Source organism: Hypanus sabinus, chromosome 9, assembly GCF_030144855.1.
Source record: "Hypanus sabinus isolate sHypSab1 chromosome 9, sHypSab1.hap1, whole genome shotgun sequence".
In the NCBI taxonomy this organism is placed as follows: Eukaryota; Metazoa; Chordata; class Chondrichthyes; order Myliobatiformes; family Dasyatidae; genus Hypanus; species Hypanus sabinus.
In genome coordinates this window covers 6,275,112-6,299,939 of record NC_082714.1, presented here as the reverse complement: position 1 = coordinate 6,299,939, position 24,828 = coordinate 6,275,112, and the positions used below count along the sequence as shown (strand labels likewise).

Below are 24,828 nucleotides of genomic sequence, written 5' to 3'. Positions count from 1 at the left end.
CATCCCCTTTATCTATCCAACTTGTAATCTCCTCAAAGAATTCCAACAGGTTTGTCAGGCAAGATCTTCCCTTAAGGAAACCGCACTGACTTTGTCCCATCTTTTCCTGTGTCACCAACTACTCCACCACCTCATCCTCAACAACTGATTCTAACATCTTCCCAACCACTGAGCTCATGCTAACTGGTCTATAATTCCCCTTCTGCTGCCTCTCTCCTTTCTTAAGGAGTGCAGTGACATCTTCAATTTTCCAGTCCTCTGGCACCATGCCAGAGTCCAATGAATTTTTTGAAAAATCATTACTAATGCCTCCACAACGACCTCTTTCTGAACCCTGGGGTGCAGTTCATTCAGCCGAGGTAACTTATGTACCCTTAGGTCTTTTAACTTTTTGAGCACCTTCGTTCTTGTAACAGTAACTGTACTCACTTCTCTTCCCTCACACCTTTCAACATCTGGCACACTGCTAGTGTCTCCATGGTGAAGATTGATGCAAAGTACTCATTTAGTTCATCTGCCGTCTCCTCGTCCCCCGTTACTATTTCTCTGAGTTTCTAGCGGTCCTATATCCATCCTCATGCTCTTTTATTTTTTATATTCTTGAAGAAGCTTTTTTTATCCACATTGATATTGCTAGCTTGATTTCATATTTCATTTCCCCCTCCTAGTGATTATTTTATCTGTTTTCTGTAGGGTTTTAAAAGCTTCCCAAACTCCTGTCTGCCCACTGATTTTTTCTTTGTTGTATGCCCTCACTTTTGCTTCTACATTAGCTTTGATTTCCCTTGTCAGCCATGGTTGTACTATTTTGCCATTTGAGTATTTCTTCATTTTTGGAATACATCTATCCTGCATCTTCCTCACTTTCCACAGAAACTCACACCATTGCTGTTCTGCTGTCATCCCTGCCAGCATCTCCTTCCAATTTACTTTGGCCAACTCCTCTCTCATACCACTGTAATTTCCTTACTCCACTGAAATACTGCTACATCAGACTTTACTTTCTCCCTATCAGATTTCAAGTTGAACTCAGTCATATTGTGATCACTGCCTGCTGAGAGTTCTTTTACCTGAAGCTCCCTAATCGCCTCTGGTTCATTACATAACACCTAATCCAGTGTAGCTGATTCACTAGCAGTTCAACAAACTGCTCTAAAAAGCCATCTCTTAGGCATTCAACAACTCACTCTCTTGAGATCCATTACCAACCTGATTTTCCCAATCGACCTGCGTGTTACAATCTCCCATGACTGCCACTACAATGCCCTTCTGATATGTCTTTTCTATTTGTAATCTGGATATTACCACAAACCAATTAATAAGATATCATTCAAAATGCATGTGGCGCATAGCACAGGTAAACAGTGAACAGCTCTCTGTCCCAGTGACGAGACCCCAGTGGTGGCAGGGTATTCATTAGTCTCACAGTCTGAGGGAAGAAGCTGCCACCCAGTCTGACAGGAGAGTGCAGGAGGCCGTGAACAGCTCTCTGTCCGAGTGACGAGACCCCAGTGGTGGCAGGGTATTCATTAGTCTCACAGTCTGACAGGAGAGTGCAGGAGGCCGTGGTAGAAAGGGAAGGGAGGAGCACCATGGGGAGGTGATGGGCAGGAAAGGAGAAAAGGTGAGAGGGGGAAATGGGAATGGGGACCAGGGAAGGAGAGGGAAGGGCATTACTGTAAGTTCTAGAACTGCTCCCACCATCAATGGACTCGCACAGAACCTTCATCTTATGTTCTGGATATTTACGGCTGATTCGTTTTATTGTTGCTGCAGTTGCTGCACTCTGGTTGAACACCCGAGTTGGTGCAATCTCTCACTGATTCTGTTATGGTTATTATTCCTAATATCTACTGAGTATATCCACAAGACAGTGAATCTCTGGCTTGTATATGGTGACGTGTACTTTGATAATAAATTTAACTTTGAACTTTCTGTTATTGTCTCTCTGTCTTATTATTGTAGAACGTGATTTGTAACAAGAATTGTTTTGTTAGAAGGAACTGCCCCAGGGATTGGCAGGCTCTGGAGGATCAGCCACTGCACTTGCCCCCCCTGCCCTGCATAGGCAGATCCCAACACTGATGGGGGGGGTCACCCTCCCCACCCCGCTCTCTCACTCACCCGTCTCCTGGAACCAGTGGAACCTCCCACGGCCATTCCTCGCCAGTTCCCTGAGGGCATCCGCCGTGTCGCGTGGGGAGGCATAGCGGGGCATTATTGTGCCCTCGGGCTGGGGGTCAACGCTGAACAAACAGGTATGGAGATGGAGGTCACGACCAGCACAGACCTCAGTGATGTAGGAGGAGACGGTGACCTGTGGAAAAGGAAGTGAGGGTGGGTACAGAGGGTCAGATCCCCAAAGGGTGGTGACCTCCCCCCCCCACCCCGCACTCCCATCGGCAATTTCTGGGATCAGTGATCCGTGTGAGTCTGGAGTTCAAGGCCCCATGGTCAATTTGTCCCCGGATTTATACCAGAGGTCAAGGGCTGAACATCAAACACCAAATTCAGCAAGTCTGGAATCCTGAAGTACAAAGTCTGCGGGTCTGCGCCAGAGGGTGGAGGTAGGAGGCCGAGGTTTACGGGTCTGGGACCAGGGACTGGCCGTCACGAGGCCGGAGGCCGATATGTATCTGTGCGTGAGTGGCTGGTGGGTGGGAGGGTGCAGAAGGGGCTCGTTTGGCTGTTGTCTTGTTCGGTCTTTGTTGCTTGTGCTGTTTTGTGAACGTCGTGGGCCTGCGTTGTTGGCACCAGAGTGTGCAGTGACAATTGCAGGCTGTCCCCAGCACACCCTTGCGATGCGTTGGTTGTTAACGCAAACAAGATATTTCACTGTACGTATTGACGTACTTGTGATAATTAATCTGAATCTGAAATCTTGATGTCACCCAACACGTGGCCTCTGGGCGAGGCCATATCGGTCTGTCCCACCCTCTGACAACGTCACAGCCCCTCCTTGACCTCAGCATCACTTTCCTCCGTCGTCGGGATGCCTCCCGGCCCACACCTAGTAAACGTAAGCTCAAAACAGGGGAGGCACGTCAAGCACCAGCTTGTTGAGGCGGGCCTGGCCAAACGGCCATTCACGGAGATGCTCAGTGAAAGCTCTGCTCTAGCTGACTGCTTGCCCCTCTTCCTGGCCCTGGTGTCCGGGAAGAGGGTGCACATGGTATCCATGGGAACAAAGTGGGATTTCAGGGAATAGTAGCTCCACACCCCACCCTCTCCCAAAGAATTGAGTGTATCATTAATGACACAATCTTATTTTAATTTGAACTACAATATTTGGAAGCTTGATGATGTACAGCGTTTAGTGCTATTTGGATTAAGCTTTTGTTAAAAAAAACCACCAATGCAGCGATGTACTACATACAGAGCTAGAGACGACATGCAGTCGGTAAGTAATTTTGAGACTAGTTTATTCAAACTTCGCGGCGCTGGCATTTAATCCCCAGCGCCTGCCCTCTCCGGGTGGAAATGACGTCAGAGGTGCATTACCAAAGTCTTCCCCCACGCGCTGGCTATTTGTGAGCCGGTTCGCCTGCGAACCCCCCCCCCCCCACCCCCCGGAACCGGCGATACACCCCCCAATGTCCACAGTCTGGATTAGCCTCTGTTTGGGAGGTCTGCCTCTGCGCTGCGGTGCCTGAACCTCGACCGGCTGCGCCAAGTCCACATGGGCTGGTTTGAGTCGGTCCACTGTGAAAACCTCCTCTCCCCCCCGCCCAATGTCCAGAACGTACGTGGACCCGTTGTTGTTGTTGTTGATCACCTTGAACGGCCCCTCGTATGGCCGCTGTAGCGGTGCCCAGTGTCTGCCCCTTCGTACAAAAATGAACTTACAGTTCTGCAGGTCTTTGGGTATACGGGTCAGGGTTGGTCCGTGCTGTGAAGTGGGTACGGGGGCCAGGTTGCCGAGCCTTTCGCGTAGTCTGTCCAGGACTGCTGCGGGTTCTTCCTCTTGCCCCCTTGGGGCTGGTATGAACTCTCCTGGGACGGCCAGGGGTGCGCCGTACACCAACTCGGCCGACGAGGCGTGCAGATCCTCTTTGGGCGCTGTGTGAATTCCAAGCAGGACCCAGGGAAGCTCGTCCACTCAGTTAGGTCCTCTCAGGTGGGCCATGAGAGCCGACTTCAGGTGACGGTGGAAGCGTTCCACTAGTCCGTTCGACTGTGGGTGGTAGGCAGTGGTGTGGTGTAGCTGAGTTCCCAACAGGCTGGCCACAGCTGACCACAGGCTGGAGGTGAACTGGGCGCCTCTGTCGGAGGTAATGTGTGCCAGTACCCCGAAGCGTGCTACCCAGGTTGCAATCAGTGCTTGGGCGCAGGAATCGGCAGATGTGTCGGTGAGCGGGACTGCCTCTGGCCACCTTGTGAACCGGTCTACCATCATTAGGAGGTACCGCGCTCCTTGGGACACTGGTAGGGGGCCCACGATATCCACATGAATGTGGTTGAACATCCAGTGGGTGGGTTCAAACTGCTGTGGCGGGGCATTAGTGTGCCACTGCACCTTGGCTGTTTGGCACTGCGCGCATGTTCTGGCCCATTCACTGACCTGCTTGCGATGTCCATGCCACGCAAACTTGCTGGAGACCAGCCGGACGGTTGTCCTGATAGATGGGTGTGCCAAACCGTGTATGGAGTTGAAAACTCGCCGCCTCCAGGCTGCCGGGACGATGGGGCGAGGTTGGCCGGTAGCCACGTCACACAGGAGAGTCCTCTCACCTGGGCCTACGAGAAAGTCCTGCAGCTGCAAACCCGAAACTGCGGTCCTGTAGCTGGGCATCTCGTCGTCTGCCTGTTCCGCCTCTGCCAGTGCTGCGTAGTCCACCCCCAGGGACAGGGCCTCGATAGCTGGCCTGGAGAATGTGTCCGCCAGGAAGCTGTCTTTTCCCGAGACATGTGGATGACCTTCGTGTACTCGGAGATGTAGGACAGATGTCGCTGCTGGCGAGCCGACCAGGGATCGGACACCTTCGTGAACGCAAAGGTCAACGATTTGTGGTCCGTGAATGCAGTGAACAGCCTGCCTTCTAAGAAGTACCTGAAATGCCGGATCGCCAGGTATAGTGCCAACAGCTTCCGGTCGAAAGCACTGTACTTGAGTTCAGGTGGTCATAGGTGCTTGCTGAAGAATGCCAGGGGTTGCCAGCGCCCCTCGATGAGCTGCTCCAGCACCCCACCGACTGCTGTGTTGGATGCGTCCACGGTGAGTGCAGTCGGAACGTCCGTTCTGGGGTGCACCAGCATCGCGGCATCTGCCAAGGCTTCCTTGGCTTTAACGAAAGCGGCCGCGGCCTCCTCGTCCCAAGTAATGTCCTTGCCTTTACCCGTCATCAGGGTGTACAAACGGCACATGATACGAGCTGCTGAGGGGAGGAAACGGTGGTAGAAGTTCATTATATCAACGAACTCCTGCAGGCCTTTGACCGTGTTGGGCCGGGCAAAGTGGCTGATCGCGTCTACCTTGGCGGGCAGAGGTGTTGCCCCGTCTTTGGCAATCCTGTGGCCCAGGAATTCGATGGTATCGAGACCGAACTGGCATTTGGCCAGGTTGATCGTGAGGCTGAAATCACTCAGGCGGGAGTAGGGCTGGCGGAGGTGGGACAGATGCTCCTGGCGACAACTGCTGGCTATAAGGATGTTGTCCAAATAGATGAACGCAAAGTCCAGGTTGCGTCCCACCGCATCCATTAGCCGCTGGAACGTCTGTGCGGCATTCTTCAGGCCGAACGGCATTCGGAGGAACTCGAACAGGCCGAACGGGGTGATGAGTGCCGTTTTGGGGATATCTTCAGGGTGCACCGGGATTTGATGGTATCCCCGGACGAGGTCTACTTTGGAAAAGATTGTTGCCCCATGCAGGTTTGCTGCAAAGTCCTGTATGTGCGGCACAGGGTAGCGGTCTGGAGTTGTAGCCTCGTTCAGTCTGCAGTAGTCGCCGCATGGTCTCCAACCCCCGGCTGCTTTGGGCACGATGTGCAGGGGGGAGGCCCATGGGCTGTCGGACCTCCATACGATCCCCAATTCCTCCATCCTCCTGAACTCCTCCTTCACCAGGCGGAGTTTTTCCGGGGGGAGCCTTCGTGCGCAGGTGTGGAGGGGTGGTCCCTGGGTCGGAATGTGGTGCTGTACCCTGTGTCTGGGCATGGCTGCCATGAACTGTGGTGCCGGAATCGATGGAAAGTCCACCAGGATTCTGGTGAATTCATTGTCCAACAGCGTGATAGGGTCCAGGTGTGGGGCCGGCAACTTGGCTTCACCCAGGGAGAACGTCTGGAAAGTCTCGGCATGTACCAGTCTTTTCCCTTGCAAGTCGACCAGCAGGCTGTGAGCTCGCAAGAAGTCCACCCCGAGGAGTGGTTGGGCCATCGTGGCCAGTGTGAAGTCCCACGTGAACCGGCTGGCGCCAAACTGCAGCTGCAACTGTGCGGGTGTGTTTGCGGCCCTCAGGATGGATCCTGGCTTCCTGTTGCAGGTGTCATACCCCGTTGGGGGCAAGATGCTGATTTCTGCTCCGGTATCGACCAAGAAGCGGCGTCCCAACTGTTTGACCCAGACGTATAAGAGGCTGTCCTGGTGGCCAGCCGCCATAGTCATTAGCTGCAGCTGGCCCTGGCCCTTGTAGAGCGGGCGACAACGGCGGGCTTTTGTGCCCCACCGCTGGTGGTAGAAACACCACTGTTCACTGTCCTCCTCACTCCTGCCTCTGTGTTGTGTGCGCCCCCCTGCTGGGCCTGGTCTGGTCTGCTGTTGGGCGCGTGGCCTGGCAATCTGACCGACGGATGCCACGCTCTCCCTCTTGGCTTTCCACAGCACGTCTGCCGGGCTGCCACCTTCTGGGGGTTGCTGAAATCTGCGTCGGCCAGCAGCAGATGTATGTCCTCGGGCAGTTGCTCTAGGAACGCTTGCTTGAACATGAGGCAGGGCTTGTGTCCGTCAGCCTGGGCCAGCATCTCGTTCATCAATGCTGATGGCAATCTGTCTCCCAAACCGTCCAGGTGAAACAGGCAGGCACCCCGCTCACGCCGTGAGAGGCCAAAGGTCCCAATGAGCAGCACTTTGAATGTTTCATATTTGCCTTCTTCTGGGGGCGACTGTATGAAATCCGCAATCTGGGCGGCCGTCTCCTGGTCAAGGGCCCTCACCACGTGGTAGTAACGCGTGGAATCAGAGGATATCTGCCGAATCTGGAACTGGGCTTCTGCTTGGCTAAACCACACGCGTGGTTGCAGCATCCAGAAAGTCGGCAGTTTTAGTGAAACTGGATGAAGAGTCGGTCATCTTTGGTCCAAATCCTGTTTGGACCGTTGGGGTCACCAATGTAGCGATGTACTACATACAGAGCTAGAGACGACACGCAGTCGGTAAGTCGTTTCAACACTAGTTTATTCAAACTTCGCGGCGCTGGCATTTAATCCCTAGCGCCCGCCCTCTCCGGGTGGAAATGACATCAGAGGTGCATTACCAAAGTCTCCCCCCACGCGCTGGCTATTTGTGAGCCGGTTCGCCTGCACAGAAAGTGGGTCACCACAGTCTTTATTACAGACGAGGTTCATCTTTCAGTGTTCCAGCCCCCCTGCCCCCGTCCTACCCCAGGCACAACACAGGAGATCTCTCTTCCCCACCCCTCCCATGGTCTTCAGGTTACAGGATCCTGTCTTCCACTGACACCCTCGCACCTGCTGGCTATTCCCTGAATCTTTCAAGAATGTAGCCAGGACTTGAGTGGTTGAACAGGTTTGGGTTTTATTCCCTGGAGAGTAGGAGAATGAGGGGAGATTTGGTAGAGGTAGGCAAGATTATGAGGGGTCTATATAGGGTAAATTCAAGCAGGCTTTTTCCACTGAGGCTGGGTGAGATTGGAACTAGAGGTTCCAAAACACCAGAGGTTCTGCAGAAACTGGAAATCCAGAGTTAATACTCACATAAAATGCTGCAGGAACTCAGCAGGTCAGGCAGCATCGATGGACATGAATAAGCAGTTGATGTTTCAGGCTGAGACCCTTCATCAGGACTCTAGTTGAATATAGAACTAGAGGTCATGGGTTATGGGTGAAGGGTGAAAGGTGAAACATTCACGAGGAACATGAGGGGGACCACCTTCACTCAGAGGGTGGTGAGAGTGTGGGACGAGCTGCCAGAGGAAGCAGCTTTGATTGTAGAATTTAAGAGAAGTGTGGATAGGTACGTGGATGGGAGGGCTGTGGTCCGGGGCTGATCAGGAACGCCGGTGGTGAGGAGTGTGGATAGGTACGTGGATGGGAGGGGTGTGGTCCGGACGTGGGCAGAAGATGGAGTTGAAATGGACCGGATGGGTTAGAGGCTCCATTTCTGTGATCTTGGAGTGTTTTTAATCTCAGGCTACTGGCACCCGGAGTATCAGTGGCGAAGTCCTACCAGGGGCTGATCAGGAACGCCGGTGGTGAGGAGGTAGATGCCGCAGGGAACCTGGAGGTCAGCTGGATCCGTCTCCACCGCGGCCTTCAGCCCAGCCAGCAGGTTCCGGCTTCCCTCGCACCGCAGGGCCAGGCACCACCTGCGGTGACGATAAAGGTGAGCTTATATCAACAGTACCCAACCACCACCAACCGCGGTGACGATAAAGGTGAGCTTATATCAACAGTACCCAACCGCGGTGACGATAAAGGTGAGCTTATATCAACAGTACCCAACCGCGGTGACGATAAAGGTGAGCTTATATCAACAGTACCCAACCGCCACCACCTGCGGTGACGATAAAGGTGAGCTTATATCAACAGTACCCAACCACCACCACCTGCGGTGACGATAAAGGTGAGCTTATATCAACAGTACCCAACCGCGGTGACGATAAAGGTGAGCTTATATCAACAGTACCCAACCGCCACCACCTGCGGTGACGATAAAGGTGAGCTTATATCAACAGTACCCAACCGCGGTGACGATAAAGGTGAGCTTATATCAACAGTACCCAACCACCACCACCTGCGGTGACGATAAAGGTGAGCTTATATCAACAGTACCCAACCGCGGTGACGATAAAGGTGAGCTTATATCAACAGTACCCAACCACCAGCACTTTTCATTTCCTGTCAGTCACCTTCTGTACAGACACTCCTGAGCTTTGCGTCACTTCATCGACATACAATCAAACCGTGTATACAAGATATCCTGTGTATTTATGTTTATTCAGCTTTTTTATTTATTACAGTGTTCTTTATCTTATTGTGTTGCATCAGATCTGGAGTAATAATTACTTTGTTCTCCTTTACACTTGTATACTGAAAATGGCACTAAACAATCTTGCATCTTGAACTTGTCACCTGTACATTGAATTGAATTGCCTTTATTACTTACAGCCTTCAAGTATGAGGAGTAAAAATCTTCACGTCACGTCTCCGTTCAAGTGTGCACTGTGCAATTATAGTCATTTATAATAAAGATTATGTACAACAGGACAGTCAATATAATAGAAATCCTGTTGTGTCAGCGTGAGTTCATCAGTCTGATGGCCTGGTGGAAGAAGCTGTCCTGGAGCCTGTTGCTCCTGGCTTTTATGCTGCGGTACCGTTTCCCGGCTGGTAGCAGCTGGAATAGATTGTGGTTGGGATGACTCAGGTCTCCAATGATCCTACGGGCCTTTTTTCTCACACCTGTCCTTATAAATGTCCTGAATCTTGGGAAGTTCACAACTACAGGTGCACTGGGCTGTCCGCACCACTCTGCGAGTCCTGTGATTGAGGGAGGTACAGTTCCCATACCAGGCAGTGATGCAGCCAGTCAGGATGCTCACAATTGTGCCCTGGTAGAAAGTTCTTAGGATTTGGGGGCCCATACCAAACTTCCTCATCTGTCTGAGGTGAAAGAGGTGCTGTCATGCCTTTGTCACCACACAGTCGGTACATACAGACCACATGAGGTCCTCGGTGATGTCAACCCCAGATCCACTGATGTCAATAGAGAGAGTACAGAGGAGATTTACTAGAACGTTACCTGGGTTTCAGCACCCAAGTTACAGGGAAAGGTTGAACAAGTTAGGTCTTTATTCTCTGGAGCGTAGAAGGTTGAGGGGGGAATTGATAGAGGTATTTAAAATTATGAGGGGGATAGATAGAGTTGACGTGGATAGGCTTTTTCCATTGAGCGTAGGGGAGATTCAAACAAGAGGACATGAGTTGAGAGTTAAGGGGCAAAAGTTTAGGGGTAACACGAGGGGGGACTTATTTACTCAGAGAGTGGTAGATGTGTGGAATGAGCTTCCAGTAGAAGTGGTAGAAGCAGGTTCAGTATTGTCATTGAAAGTAAAATTGGACAGGTCTATGGACAGGAAAGGAATGGAGGGTTATGGGCTGAGTGCAGGTCAGTGGGACTAGGTGAGAGTAAGTGTTTGGCACGGACTAGAAGGGCTGAGATGGCCTGTTTCTGTGCTGTAATTGTTCTATAGTTAATAGGGATAGCCTTTCTCCATTAATCCTGTAATCCACAACCAGCTCCTTTAATTTTGTGATGCTGAGGGAGAGGTTGTTTTCTTGACACCACTGTGTCAGGGTGATGAATTCCTCTCTTTAGGTTGCCTCATTATTATTTGAGATAAGGCCCAATCAGTGTAGTGTCATCTGCAAATTTAATTAGCAGATTGGAGCTGTGGGTGGTGACACAGACATGGGTGTACAGGGAGTAACGGAGGGGACTCAGTATGCATCCCTGAGGGGCACCTGTGTTGACAGTCTGAGGGACAGAGGTGAGGGAGCCCACTCTTGCCACATGCCGGTGATCTGACAGGAAGTCCAGGATTCAGCTACACAAGATAGGGTCAAGGCCGGGGTCTCTGAGCTTCTTGTCAAGCTTAGAGGGAATTATGGTGTTGAATACTGAACTGTAGTCCAAGAACAGCATTCTCACGTAAGCATCCTTCCTCTCCAGATGCGTAAGGATGGTGTGTACAGCTGTGGCTATTGCGTCAGCTGTCGATCGGTTGTGTCAGTAGGTGAATTGTAGGGGGTCCAGTGTGGGTGGTGGCAAGCTGCAGACATAATCCTTGACCAGCCTCTCAAAGCATTTGCTTATTAATGAGGTGAGTGCCACAGGACCCCTATCATTCAGACATGTTACCTTGGTCTTTTTAGGTACAGGGACAATGGTGGATGTTTTGATGCAGGAGGGCAACACAGTGAAATGTATCATTTGAGTGGATTGTCAACACAGTCCGAGGGTGTGCTGGGGGCCGGCCAGTGTTACCAAGCTTCTGGTGCCAATATACCATGCCCACAACTCACTAACCCTAACCCACAGGTCCTTTTGGAATGCAGGTGAACGTGAAAATTCCTTAAGGACTGCGGCAGGAATTGAACCTGGATCACCAGCGCTGTAAAGCGTTCGCTAACTGCCACACTACCGTGACACCCTAGCGTACAAAGAGAGGGGAGGGGGAGGAAGAGTGAGGCACAAGGGAGGGAAGAGGGGTTCACCGGACTGCAGTTGACAGCTACACAGGAGGTTGGGAGGGATTGGGGAGTGATAAGGAATTTATATAGAACAACAGAGGGCTGGTGAGGTGGGGGGGGGGGTGAGGGTTTAGCTGGAATAGAAACAGAGCACGAGGCCGGTGGGGGAGGAGGAGGGGGAGGGTTTAGCCGGAACTGAACCACAGGAACTCACCTCCAGGCAGCTTGCAAGTTATCAGGACTAACGGGAACCAGGCCCGGCTGGAATCGCCTCACCTCCGACCCGAACCTAGACAGACAACAGTTAACGTCCCAGTAAAGAATGGAGACCCCCACTTCCCCCAACACCCTACCCATCCCAACCCCCTCCCTTCACACACACACACACACAGCCCCAGGGTCACCAAACCTCCTTAGGCTAAACAGTAAACAGGAGATTCAGCCAGCTCCTAGGGTCTGGGATTAATGAGGGAGAGAAAGAGAGGGACAGGGCCAGAGAGAGAGGGGGACAGAGGAGGGAACAGCAAGGGAGGGGGTCAGAGAAAGAGGGGGGGTACAGAGAGGGAGGAGGAGGGGGTCAGAGAGAGAGGGGGGACAGAGAGGGAGGGTGAGGGGGTCAGAGAGGGAGTGTGAGGTATAGAAGGGAGGAAGAGGAAAAGGGTAGGGTGGATAGAAAGAAGGAAATAGAGGGAGGGAGAGGGGAAGGAGGGAGGGTGAGGGAAGGTTCACTCACGCTAACAGGTTGAAGGCGTCGCGGTTGGCGAGCTGTTGCTGGAGCAGCAGGCGCACAGCGTGTTGAAGGTGGACGATATACCTGCCATTGTAGATTGAGGTGTCCAACACCACCATCACCCTGTGGGGGCAGAGACCACAGACCCTCGTTACACATCATCATACCAACCAGGGTCGCAGCAACAGTCACTGGGGGTCATGGCCATGGGGTCACTGGGAGGTCACGGCCACAGGATTATGGGGTTATTGGGGTCACAGCCCCGGGGTCATTTGGGTCATCAGTGCCATGGCTGCCGGGTGACAGGGTCAATCACTGACCTTTTCTCACACAGGTTGCCCCACATTCTCCTGCTGCGATTGGACAGCCACTTGATCCTGAGTTCAAACCGGTTCATGGCTCGGGACAGGCGTTTCTGCAGAGAGTCCAGGGGACAACCGGTCAGTCCAGGAATGTCGGGGGAGGAGGGAGAGAGGGGACAGGATGTACAGGGGGAGAGAGGGGGTGGGTGAGGGCAAGGGGAGTGAAGAGGGAAAGGGGAGAGAAAGAGGAGAAGGGAGAGGTGAAGAGGGAGTGAGAGAGAGGGGAGAAAGGAGCAGAAGAGAAATGGGGAGAGAGAAGGAGAGTCAGGGAGAGAAGGGAAGGGTAAGATGGGGGAGGGAATGATGAGGGGGAAGGGACGATGTTGGGAGGGGAAGATGGGGGTGAGGAGAGAGAGTGGGAGAGGAACAGGGAATGGAGCACCACAGACCGGTGCAAGATGGCGCCAGCAAATGACACGACCAAAGGTGGCGTCCTGCAAACAGGTCAGTTATACATGTTTCTGGTTTCCTGTTACTTTATTTTTTAAATGCTGTTTTGATCGGGCAGACTGGCTCCATGGTCAGCAATCACACAATGACACAGAGGACTGAACTGAACTGAACACTCCTAGACTGTTTCAAGGACTCTACAGTGCCGTGCAAGTTTGGGCACCCCTGGTCAAAATTTCTGTTACTGTGAATAGCTAAGTGAGTAAAAGATGATCTGATTTCCAAAAGGCACAAAAGTAAAGATGACACATTTCTTTAATATTTTAAGCAAGATTTATTTTTTATTTCCATCTTTTACAGTTTCAAAATAACAAAAAAGGAAAAGGGCCCAAAGCAAATGTTTGGGCCCCCTGCATGGTCAATACTTAGTAACACCCCCTTTGGCAAGTATCTCAGCTTGTAAGCGCTTTCTATAGCCAGCTAAGAGTCTTTCAATTCTTGTTTGGCGGATTTTTGCCCATTCTTCCTTGCAAAAGGCTTCTAGTTCTGTGAGATTCTTGGGCTGTCTTGCATGCACTACTCTTTTGAGGTCTATCCACAGATTTTCAATGATGTTTAGGTCAGGGGACTGTGAGGGCCATGGCAAAACCTACAGCTTGTGCCCCTTGAGGTCGTCCATTGTGGATTTTGAGGTGTGTTTAGGATCATTAACCTGTTGTAGAAGTCACCCTCTTTTCATCTTCAGCTTTTTTACAGACGGTGTGATGTTTGCCTCCAGAATTTGCTGGTACTTAATTGAATTCATTCTTCCTTCCACCAGTGAAATGTTCCGTGCCACTGGCTGCAACACAAGCCCAAAGCATGATCGATTCACCCCGTGCTTAACAGTTGGAGAGGTGTACTTTTCATGAAATTCTGCACCCTTTTTTCTCCAAACATACCTTTCTTCTTTGAGGCAAAAAGTTCTGTTTTAACTCCATCAGTCCACAGGATTTGTTTCCAAAATACATCAGGCTTGTTTAGATGTTCCTTTGCAAACTTCTGACGCTGAATTTTGTGGTGAGGACGCAGGAAAGGTTTTCTTCTGATGACTCTTCCGTGAAGATCATATTTGTGCAGGTTTCGCTGCACAGTAGAACAGTGCACCACCACTCCAGAGTCTGCTAAATCTTCCTGAAGGTCTTTTGCAGTCAAACGGGGGTTTTGATTTGCCCTTCTAGCAATCCTACGAGCAGTTCTCTCAGAAAGTTTTCTTGGTCTTCCAGACCTCAACTTGACCTCCGTTCCTGTTAACTGTTATTTCTTAATTACATTACGGACTGAGGAAACAGCTACCTGAAAACGCTTTGCTATCTTCTTATAACCTTCTCCTGCTTTATGGGCATCATTTATTTTAATTTTCAGAGTGCTAGGCAGCTGCTTAGAGGAGCCCATGGCTGCTGATTGTTGGGACAAGATTTGAGGAGTCAGGGTATTTATAAAGCTTTGAAATTTGCATCACCTGGCCTTTCCTAATGGTGTCTGTGAACAAGTCATACCCCTAACATGCTACTTAAGGTCTGAGACCTTGGTAAAAGTTATCTAAGAGCTCAAATTTCTTGGGATGCCCAAACTTTTGCATGGTGCTCCTTTCCTTTTTTTTTCCATTCTAAAATTGTAGAAAACAAAAATAATGCACTAATCTTGCATAAAATGTTGAAAAGAATGTTTTGTCTTTAACTTTGACTTTTGCAGATCAGCTCATCTTCTACTCACTTAACTATTCACAGTAACAGAAATTTTGACCAGAGGTGCCCAGACTTCTGCATGCCACTGTATGTTTGAAGATTTATATCCTGTGAGATATTCGCTTGGTTTCTGCCATTTGCATGACTTGGGTTTATTTTTACACACTGGCTGTTTGATGTTTTCATTGAACAGGCTCCATGATGGTTCCTTGTTTCGTGGCTGTCTGTGGGGATTCAAACCCCAGGGCTGATTACTGTCTGCATACTTTGATAATAAATGCACTTTGAATGCTGGTGGGACAGGTAGAGTGGGACTGAGGGAGAGAGGGCAGAGAGCAGGGAGGAGGAGAGGAGTGAGTGAGGGGAGAGGTGACAATGGAGGGAATGTGTGACCCTCACCTGATACTCGTAGAGTTGGGGCGGGTCCACGTGTATATTCTTCACTGTCCCGTCACACCACTCCAGCTGCACCATGGCCTTCTGCAAACCAAACACTGTGGTCACCCTCCCTGACCCCTCACCTTTCACCCCCGCCGACCCCTCACCTTACACCCCCGCAGACCCCTCACCTTTCACCCCGTCGACCCCTCACCTTACACCCCCATCCACCCTTCACCCCCATCGACCCCTCACCTTACACCCCCGTCCACCCCTCACCACCATTGACCCCTCACCTTACAACCCCGTGGACCCCTCACCTTACAACCCCGCAGACTCACCTTTCACCCCATCGACCCCTCACCTTACAACCCCGCAGACCCCTCACCTTTCACCCCATCGACCCCTCACCTTACAACCCCGCAGACCCCTCACCTTTCACCCCCATCGACCCCTCACCTTACACCCCCATCGACCCCTCACCTTACAACCCCGCAGACCCCTCACCTTTCACCCCATCGACCCCTCACCTTACAACCCCGCAGACCCCTCACCTTTCACCCCATCGACCCCTCATCTTACAACCCCGCAGACCCCTCACCTTTCACCCCCATCGACCCCTCACCTTACACCCCCATCGACCCCTCACCTTACAACCCCGCGGACCCCTCACCTTTCACCCCCATCGACCCCTCACCTTACACCCCCATCGACCCCTCACCTTACACCCCCATCGACCCCTCACCTTACAACCCCGCGGACCCCTCACCTTTCACCCCCATCGACCCCTCACCTTACACCCCCATCGACCCCTCACCTTACAACCCCGCGGACCCCTCACCTTTCACCCCCATCGACCCCTCACCTTATAACCCCGCACACCCCTCACCTTACAACCCCGCAGACCCCTCACCTTTCACCCCGCAGACCCCTCACCTTTCACCCCATCGACCCCTCACCTTACAACCCCGCAGACCCCTCACCTTTCACCCCCATCGTCCCCTCACTTTACACCCCCGCAGACCCCTCACCTTTCACCCCCATCGTCCCCTCACCTTACACCCCCGCAGACCCCTCACCTTTCACCCCCATCGTCCCCTCACCTTACACCCCCGCAGACCCCTCACCTTTCACCCCCATCGACCCCTCACCTTACAACCCCGCAGACCCCTCACCTTTCACCCCCATCGACCCCTCACCTTACACCCCCATCGACCCCTCACCTTACAACCCCGCGGACCCCTCACCTTTCACCCCCATCGACCCCTCACACCCCTCACCTTACAACCCCACAGACCCCTCACCTTTCACCCCATCGACCCCTCACCTTACAACCCCGCAGACCCCTCACCTTTCACCCCCATCGTCCCCTCACCTTACACCCCCGCAGACCCCTCACCTTTCACCCCCATCGACCCCTCACCTTACAACCCCGCAGACCCCTCACCTTTCACCCCCATCGTCCCCTCACCTTACACCCCCGCAGACCCCTCACCTTTCACCCCCATCGACCCCTCACCTTACAACCCCGCAGACCCCTCACCTTACAACCCCGCAGACCCCTCACCTTTCACCCCCATCGACCCCTCACCTTACAACCCCGCAGATCCCTCACCCTTCAGCCTTGCTGACTCCTCACCATTTATGCCCGCTGACCTGAGAGAGAGCAGCCCCAGTAAGAAGCTGGGAGGGCAGTGGTGGAAGAGGTAAAGGGCCGGAGAAGAATAATCTGATAGGAGAGGACAGTCAACCATGGGGGAGAAAGGAGGAGGAAGGGAGCCGGGGGATGGTGGCAGGAGAAGAGAAGGGTGTTTTCGGGATTTGAGGGTCTGAGTTCCAGGGAGAGGTTGGCCAGGCTGGGCCTTTATTCCTTGGAACGTAGGCAGCCGAGGTGCGACCTTATAGAAATGGTGCAGGGATTCCTTAATTTCATTAGGCAAAATTCACCCAGATGTTAAGGGTTAAGTTCGCGTGTATGTTAGTTGTTACATCGCCATGTTTTTTCCTGATATATATACGTCCCCATTTGTTCGTGCGGCAAATGAAGTGTACGGTGGAAGTAATTATTCTCGTGTCGATTTTTGTCGACACTCCTACAATGTTAAACATTATGAGCGGGATGGAAAAGGTGAATGGTAACAGCCTTTTCTCAAGGGGCGGAAGTCCATAACTAGAGAGCACAGATTTAGTGCAAGGAGCAAAAACGTAAAAGGGAACCGAGGGGCAACATTTCTACAGAGGAAGGTGAGTGTACGGAACGAGCCGCTGGGGAACTGGTTGCTTAAAAAACACTTTGGCGGGCCGGGGCTTGGAGGGAGATGGGCTGAACACAGGAAACAGGGACGAGCAGGGTGGGATCTGTGGCCAGTACGGTCTGGTTGGGCCGAAGGGCTGGCATTGCTCTGTGACTCAGTATGTAAAAGGTGCACGTAGAGAAGGAGGTTCATCTATCAGTGGTGTTGGACGTTACTGTGTAATACCAGCCTGACACTAGCTCTTACACACAGCAGTGAAGCCCTGGGGAGTACTGAGAAATGGGGGGGGGGGGGGCGCCCCAGGGCCAAATCCACCAACCACCCCTGAAGGAAGGAGCACAGATAACAGATCGGTGAGGAAGGTGTCTGTTATACTGTCCTTCATGACCTGTTGAAAGGCCTGCATAGAGTGGATGAGGAGACCCTCAGAACACAAGGGCGTCTCCTCATCCACTCTATGCTTTATCCACTCGTTCCTTTAAAAGAGAGATGAGGAAGAACTGCTTTCGCCAGAGGGTGGTGAATCTGTGGAATTCACTGCCAGAGACAGCTGTGGAGGCCAAGTCATTCGGTATATTTAAAGCGGAGGCTGATATAAAGTTCTTGATTAACCAGGGTGTCAAAGGTTACGGAGAGAAGGCAGGAGTGTGGGGTTGAGAGGGATAGTAAATCAGCCATCATGAAATGGTGGAGCAGACTTGATGGGCCAAATGGCCTAATCCTGTTGCTATGTTTTATGGGACAACTTTATAAAGCTTTGGTTAGGTTAGCTGGATACTATGTGTGATCCAACCGTGTGTGGAATTTGGATTGGCAAGACACGCTGATCAGTAACTGACTGCAGAGGGTACCGAGCCCCAGGCCATCCTGAACGGGATGCATGACCTGTGTCTGCGCTCAAACATTTCTGACAGCTGATCTCAGTGATCGACGCCTTTAAAGAGATGCCAGGCTGTAGTCAACTCTGCCATGATCATAAGACCATAAGACATAGGAGCAAAATTAGGGCATTCAATCATGACTGATCCTTTACTCCCCTCCTCTGCCACATTACCCGGCCTTCTCCCCATGACGTTTGATGTCAAGTCCAATCAAGAACCTACCAATCTCTGCTTTAAATACGCCCAATGACCTGGCCTCCACAGCTGCCTGTGGTAACAAATTCACAACACTCTGAATCTCCACATCTCTGTTTTAAATGGATGCCCCTCTATCCTGAGGTTGTCCCTGCTCTTGTATTCTAGACCTCTTGAAATGAATGCTAACATTGCATTTGCCTTCCTCACCAGAGTTAACCTGCAAATCAACCTTTAGTGTGATCTGCTCTGAATCTCAGAATTTTGAATTTTTTCCCCATTTAGAAAATAATCTGCAATTTATTTATTTCTACTACCAAATTGCATGACCATGCATTTTCCAACGTCGTATTTCATTTTCCACTTCCTTGCCCATTCTCCTAATCTGTCTAAGTCCTTCTGCAGCCTACCTGTTTCCTCAAATCTACCTGCCCCTCCACCAATCTTCGTATCATCTGCAAACATGGCAACAGAACCATCTATTCCATCATCTAAATCATTGACATACAGCATAAAAAGAAGAACACCATTAGTCACTGGCAGTCAACCACAAAAGGATCCTTTTACTCCCACTTGCTGCCTCCTACCAATCAGCCAATGCTCTAACTATATTAGTAACTTCCCTGTAAAACCATGGCTCTTAACTTAGTAAGCAGACTCCTGTGTGGCACCTTGTCAAAGGCCTTCTGAAAGTCCAAATATACAACATCTACTGCATTCCCTTTGTCTATCCGACTTGTAATCTCCTCAAAGAATTCCAACAGGTTTGTCAGGCAAGATCTTCCCTTTAGGAAACCAGGTTGACTTTGTACTATCTCATCCTGTGTCACCAAATACTCCATTACCCCATCCTTAACAACTGACTCCAACATCTTCCCAAACACTGGGGTCAGGCTAGCTGGACTATAATTTCCCTTCTGCTGCCTCTCTCCTTTCTAAGAGAGTGGATGCAGTCATCAGAGTAAATATTCTCTGTTACATCACACTGAGTGCACGTGGAGGTTTACCAGGACGCTGTCTGGATTGCAGAGCATGTCTTACGAGGATAGGTTGAGAGAGCGAGGGCTTTTCTCTTTGGAGCGAAGAAGGATGAGAGGTGACTTGATAGAGGTGGACAAGATGGCAAGAGGAAGAGACTGAGAGGACAGTCAGAGACTTTATCTCGGGGTGGAAGCAGCTAACAGCAGGGAGCATAATATTAAAGTGATTGGAGGATAGTATGGGGGAATGTGAGAGGTGAGTGTGTGGAACACGCTGCTGGAGTTGTGGTAGAGGGAGATACTTTAGGGATATCTAAGAGACTCTTAGATAAAAACATGGATGATAAAAAATGGATGGCTATGTGGAAAGAAAAAGTCAGACTGACCTTGGAGTAGATTAGAAGGCTGGCACAACATTGTGGGCTGAAGGGCCTGTAAGTGTTCTATGTTCTATTATATAAAGCTCTGGTCAGGCTACGTCTTGAGTATTGCATTCAGTTCTGGTCACACTACTACAGGAAGGATGTAGAGGCACTGGAGAGGGTGCAAAAGAGGTTTAACGGGATGCCGATATACGTGGAGAGATCGGACAAACTGGGGTTGTGGAACAGCGGAGAGGAGACCTAATAAAAGTTCGTCAGATTAGGACACGCACAAGTATCGAGTCAGAATCTTTTCTCACCAGGGTTAAAAATCTAATACTAGAGGGTATGCACATGGTGAGAGGGGATAAGTTCGAAGAAGATGTGTGGGACGAGATTTTTTTGACACACACTGAGTGATGGGTATCCCGAATGTGCCGCCTGGGGTGCTGTAAAGAAGCTCTTAGGGAATGGAGGGATATGGACAGTGTGTGGGTAGAAGAGACTAGGTGCCATTAACTAGCACAGCATGGTATTGTGGGCCGAAGGGCCTGTTCCGGTGCCTTGCTGTTCTACGCAAGTACCTCGCCAGTGTGGGAATGGAGTATGGGCAGAGCGGGCCTCAGTGGAGAGCTCTATGACGAACAAGAGGGACGGAGGGAGGCAGAAGTTGGGAGGTCCTGAGGACAAGGAGCAGGGGAGGGAGGTCAGAGTCAGAGGCCAGAAGCTGCCCGAAGGTGGGACCTACCTGGTACAGGGTGGAGGAGACGGTCTTGCGCAGGATGGGGACGAATGCCTCACGCTGGGAGAAGGCGTTTGGAGCCAAGACTTGGTACAGGCCCAGCTTCCTGGCTGGAGGAGAGAGGGGGAGGGGAGGGGTCAGTGCACAGCAAGATCCAGGCAGGACGGGGCATTGAGTGTCACGGAGGGGCAGAGGTCAGCGAGGGCAGGTGTCACCAGAAGTAAGCCGTCGTTATGGGAATTGCTGAAGGATCGCGGAGAGGGATTCCTAGAAAAACGGGGAAGGGTCACAGGACAGAGGGTCTCTGAGGGAAAATATTAAATGTGACAGGGCCTCTCAGAAGAAAGGTCACTGGGAAACAGGGTCAATGAGGGCTAAGGTCACTGAGTGTTAGATCAGGAAGGACAGGGTCACTGAGGGGATAGGTCAGGGGGTGGGGTGAGTTTAAGGGGAAAGGTCACCAGGGTAAAGTTCACGGGCTGAGGGGTCAGGAGGATGATGGCGGTGGAGGTGAGGGAGCACAACACCTTTCAGTCCGCTGTGCTTCAGCCACTCAGCCGAGGTTCGAGGCAGGAGGCCAGGGGTCTCGATGGAGAGCGGACCCTCGTGGTTGGGTGGCCGGGGGAGGAACCAGGCCAGTGGCATTCCTGCAACTTCTGTCGACACCTAGGCTCAGAAGGGAGAGAGTGGAGTCAGTACAGTTCCTGCCCCCTGACCCCACCAGAGTCCAACTTCCCTGATGCTCCCCCATCACTCCCTCCCCTTTCACCAACCCCCTTCCCTATCCCTCCTCACTTCCCCCCCCCAGAACCTTCTCTCCTCCACGACCGTAGACTGCCCCTCCCTCCTGCACTGGTGACCCTACCTCAGCAAGGATGGCACCCGCTGCCTGCCCGAGCAGACCCTCCTTCAGCTCGGCCACTGCCTCCAGCGCCTCACCTGCTCTCTCCAGCTCCCGAGCCAAGTCTTCGAGGTCAGTGCCCCAGCACGCCTGGACAGATGGACAACTCATAGAGAAGTACAGCATAGAAAAGGCCATTTGGCCCATCTAGTCCATGCAAAAACCATTTAAATCTGCCTACTCCCATCGAACGGCACCGAGACCATTGCCCCCCGTACCCTTACTTCCACGTACCTATCCAAACTTCTCTTAAACATTGAAATCAAGCTCATGCGCATCACTCACGCTGGCAGCTCTCTCAACCCTCTGAGTGAAGAGGTTTCCCCTCATATTCCCCTTAAACCTTTCACCCTTATCAAGACGTACAAACACGCTGGATGAACTCAGCAGGCTGGGCAGCATCCGTGGAAACGAGCAGTCAATGTTTCGGGCCGAGACCCTTCATCAGGACTGAAGAGGGAGGGGGCAGGGGCCCTATAAAGAAGGTGGGGGGGGGTGGAATGTGCCAGGTGCAAAACCAATCAGAGGGGAAGCAGGGAGGGGATAGGCCGGAGAGGTAAAGAAGGAATGTAAGGGGAAAGCACTATGGGTAGAAGAAGGAGGCAGAATCATGAGCGAGGTGATAGGCAGCTAGAAGAGGAGGCAGAATGAAAGAGGGATGGGGGAAGGGAGAGGGAGGGAATTACCGGAAGTTGGAGAATTCGATGTTCAACGTTGACTGCTCCTTTCCACAGACGCTACCCGACCTGCTGAGTTCATCCAGCTTGTTGATTTGACCACAGCATCTGCAGTGTACTTTGTGTCCACCTTTCACCCTTAATGCTCCTGTTTCTATGTTTATTAATGTCTCTGTTAACTCCTCCCTCCCCCGAACTCCCCATCCCAACAGCAACCCCAGCTTCTCCAACGATCCCTGATGCCAGGCCAGTGGGCTGACTGGCGTTCCTCTCCCCGTGAACGCTGCTTGACCTCCCAACCATCCTCCCCAATGTCCGGTCCTGGGCCCTGGGTTTGGTTTCTATCCCAGGAGGAAGGAATCAAGTTGCCAGGGTACCAGAGGCCCCCGGACACCCCACCCCCTCCCAGCAACAGCAGCCAACTTCCAGAAAAGGGTGTGAAGGAGATGGGAGCAAAGGGGGGTGGGGGTGGCAGTATCGGATTACCTGACTTGCCAGGGTGTAGGAGTGGAGGCGCCCTCCCGTCGTCTCCGCCAGTGATCTCAGCAATGCCTGGAGACAAGGAGGGACATCCAAATCACTGCAGAGAAAGAGGACCTTCGGCCCATCAGCTCCTTGCTGACCCATCGAGCATCCTACACCAGTCAGTGGACAAATCAGACTAATTTTGTGTGGGTGAACTGCGTGGGTTTCCTCCCACAGTCCAAAGACGTACTGGTTAGTAGGTTAACTGGTCATTGTACACTGTCCAGTGATTAGGTTAGGGTTAAATTGGGGGTTACTATGTGCCTGTCGGGACCCGCCCCTGCTGACTGCTCCTGTGGCTCCTCCCACAGGCCCCTGTATAAAGGAGGTCTGAGGCCTGACGCTCGGCCTCAGTCTCCAGGACATTGTATGATAGACACTCACTCCTGGTTCCTTCTTCCAGTCAATAAAAGCCGATATCTCGCCTTACGTCTCAGTGTGAGTTATTGATGGTGCATCAATTTTACTGACTGGAAGTTTTACAACATGGAACCCGTTTTGCGTCCGGACCGGTTGGATTTGGACCCTCAAGACCCTGACGCAGCTCTCGCTTTTGAACACTGGCTTGCATGCTTCCAATCGTACTTGGCGGAGCTTCGTGCGACTGAACCCGCCGTTATGCAGAGAATCCTACTCTCGAGGGTCACCCCCAAAGTTTACTCCATTATCCGGGACCTGCCGACCTACGATGGGGCACTGGACGCCCTCAAAAGACAGTACCTGCAGCCGGTGAACACCGTCTATGCAAGACATCGTTTAGCTACCCGGCAACAGTGGCCTGGCGAATCGTGCGCTGAGTTTCTCCGAGCACTCCAGACACTCGTCCGAGCTTGCGACTGCAAGACGCTCACGGCAGAACAGCATGCGGAGCTGCTGGTGCGAGACGCCTTTGTGACGGGACTGAGGTCAGTGTACATGCGCCATCGACTGCTGGAAAACTCAGACCTTACCTTAAGCTCGGCGATGGAGATGGCCAACGCTCTAGAAGCTGCGCGGCATAACGCCGACGCTGTCCAGTCGCACGATTCCCCGCCGGTTCCGTGGACACCTCAGACCCCGCCACCGCCGGCTCCCGGGAGCGAATTCGCCAACGCCGCCGCCAGTCGCAATTCCACGAGCTCCCCGACCCTGACCACGGCTGTGGCCCATCAGAAACTCGTGCTTTGTTATTTCTGTGGCCATAAAAAACACCCTCGACAACGCTGTCCAGCGCGAGAAGCGACCTGCTCCAGCTGCGGAAAGCGGGGCCACTTCGCCAAGGTCTGTAAGTCTCAACCTCGAGCGGAGTGCAGCGCTGCGGGTGAAACGTGGGGGCCGCCATCTTGCATGCCCGGATGTGGGCGGCCATCTTTGTCAACGTCAGCACGCCCCGCCCCCGGCCCTCCGATGCTTACCGGGTCTCTGGCCACTGTAACTCTCGACCAAAGTGCCCCACACCAGCTTGCAAGGTCCATGATGGACATCCGGGTGGAGGGGCACAGGACTAGATGCCTGTTTGACACGGGCAGCACTGGGAGTTTTATTCACCCGGACACAGTGCAACGCTGCGGACTCGCGACACAGCCGGTCAGTCGGAGGTTCCATTTGGCCTCTGGGTCGCAGTCCACAGACATCCGGGCGGGTTGAGTAGCGACTTTGGTGGTGCAAGGCACAGAATATCGGAACTTTGAGCTGCTGGTCATGCCTAATCTGTGCGCTCCTGTGCTATTGGGGCTGGACTTCCAGAGCCATCTCGAAAGTGTGACTATGGTATACGACGGGCCCCTCCCACCACTCACTGTCAGGAATCCTCAGTTTTGTGGGACTTCTTCACATACCCCGCTACTGACCACACACACACACGGGCACACACATCCCATCCAGAACCAGGCCGACAGCTGCGCTACCGACACCACTTGCAGCCTCTCCACTCTCAAGATCCCTCCCCCACCGCTGTTCGCCAACCTGACCCCCGACTGTAAACCTGTGGCAACCAAAAGCAGGAGGTACAGTGCGGGGGACAGGGCCTTCATTCAGTCGGAGGTGCAGTGGCTGCTCAGGGAGGGGATCATTGAGCCAAGCTCCAGCCCTTGGAGGGCCCAGGTGGTTGTTGTTCGGACTGGGCAGAAAAATAGGATGGTGGTGGACTATAGTCAAACCATCAATAGGTTTACGCAGCTTGACGTGTACCCCCTACCCCCCATCGCAGATATGGTCAACCAGATTGCTCAGTATAAGGTGTACTCGACAATAGATCTGAAATCCGCTTATCACCAGCTCCCCATCTGCCCAGAGGACCGCCCCTACACCGC

General features: G+C 52.3%; 1 protein-coding gene across 2 annotated transcripts in view; it reads right to left on the bottom strand.

Annotated features, from left to right (window-relative positions):
• vwa3a (von Willebrand factor A domain containing 3A) overlaps positions 1 to 24,828 on the bottom strand; it is a 99,461-nt gene that overhangs the window by 56,489 nt on the left and 18,144 nt on the right. Inside the window, exons 11-20 of one of the 2 annotated variants that reach the window (XM_059978953.1) lie at positions 22,499 to 22,564; positions 21,300 to 21,425; positions 20,962 to 21,100; positions 20,441 to 20,544; positions 15,041 to 15,121; positions 12,483 to 12,577; positions 12,166 to 12,285; positions 11,647 to 11,721; positions 8,407 to 8,545; positions 2,125 to 2,317 (exon numbers count right to left, since the gene is read on the bottom strand). In XM_059978953.1, coding sequence (XP_059834936.1) covers positions 2,125 to 2,317; positions 8,407 to 8,545; positions 11,647 to 11,721; positions 12,166 to 12,285; positions 12,483 to 12,577; positions 15,041 to 15,121; positions 20,441 to 20,544; positions 20,962 to 21,100; positions 21,300 to 21,425; positions 22,499 to 22,564 — 1,138 coding nt within the window. The remainder of the gene's footprint in view (positions 1 to 2,124; positions 2,318 to 8,406; positions 8,546 to 11,646; positions 11,722 to 12,165; positions 12,286 to 12,482; positions 12,578 to 15,040; positions 15,122 to 20,440; positions 20,545 to 20,961; positions 21,101 to 21,299; positions 21,426 to 22,498; positions 22,565 to 24,828) is intronic. The other variant, XM_059978954.1, reaches the window with a different exon arrangement.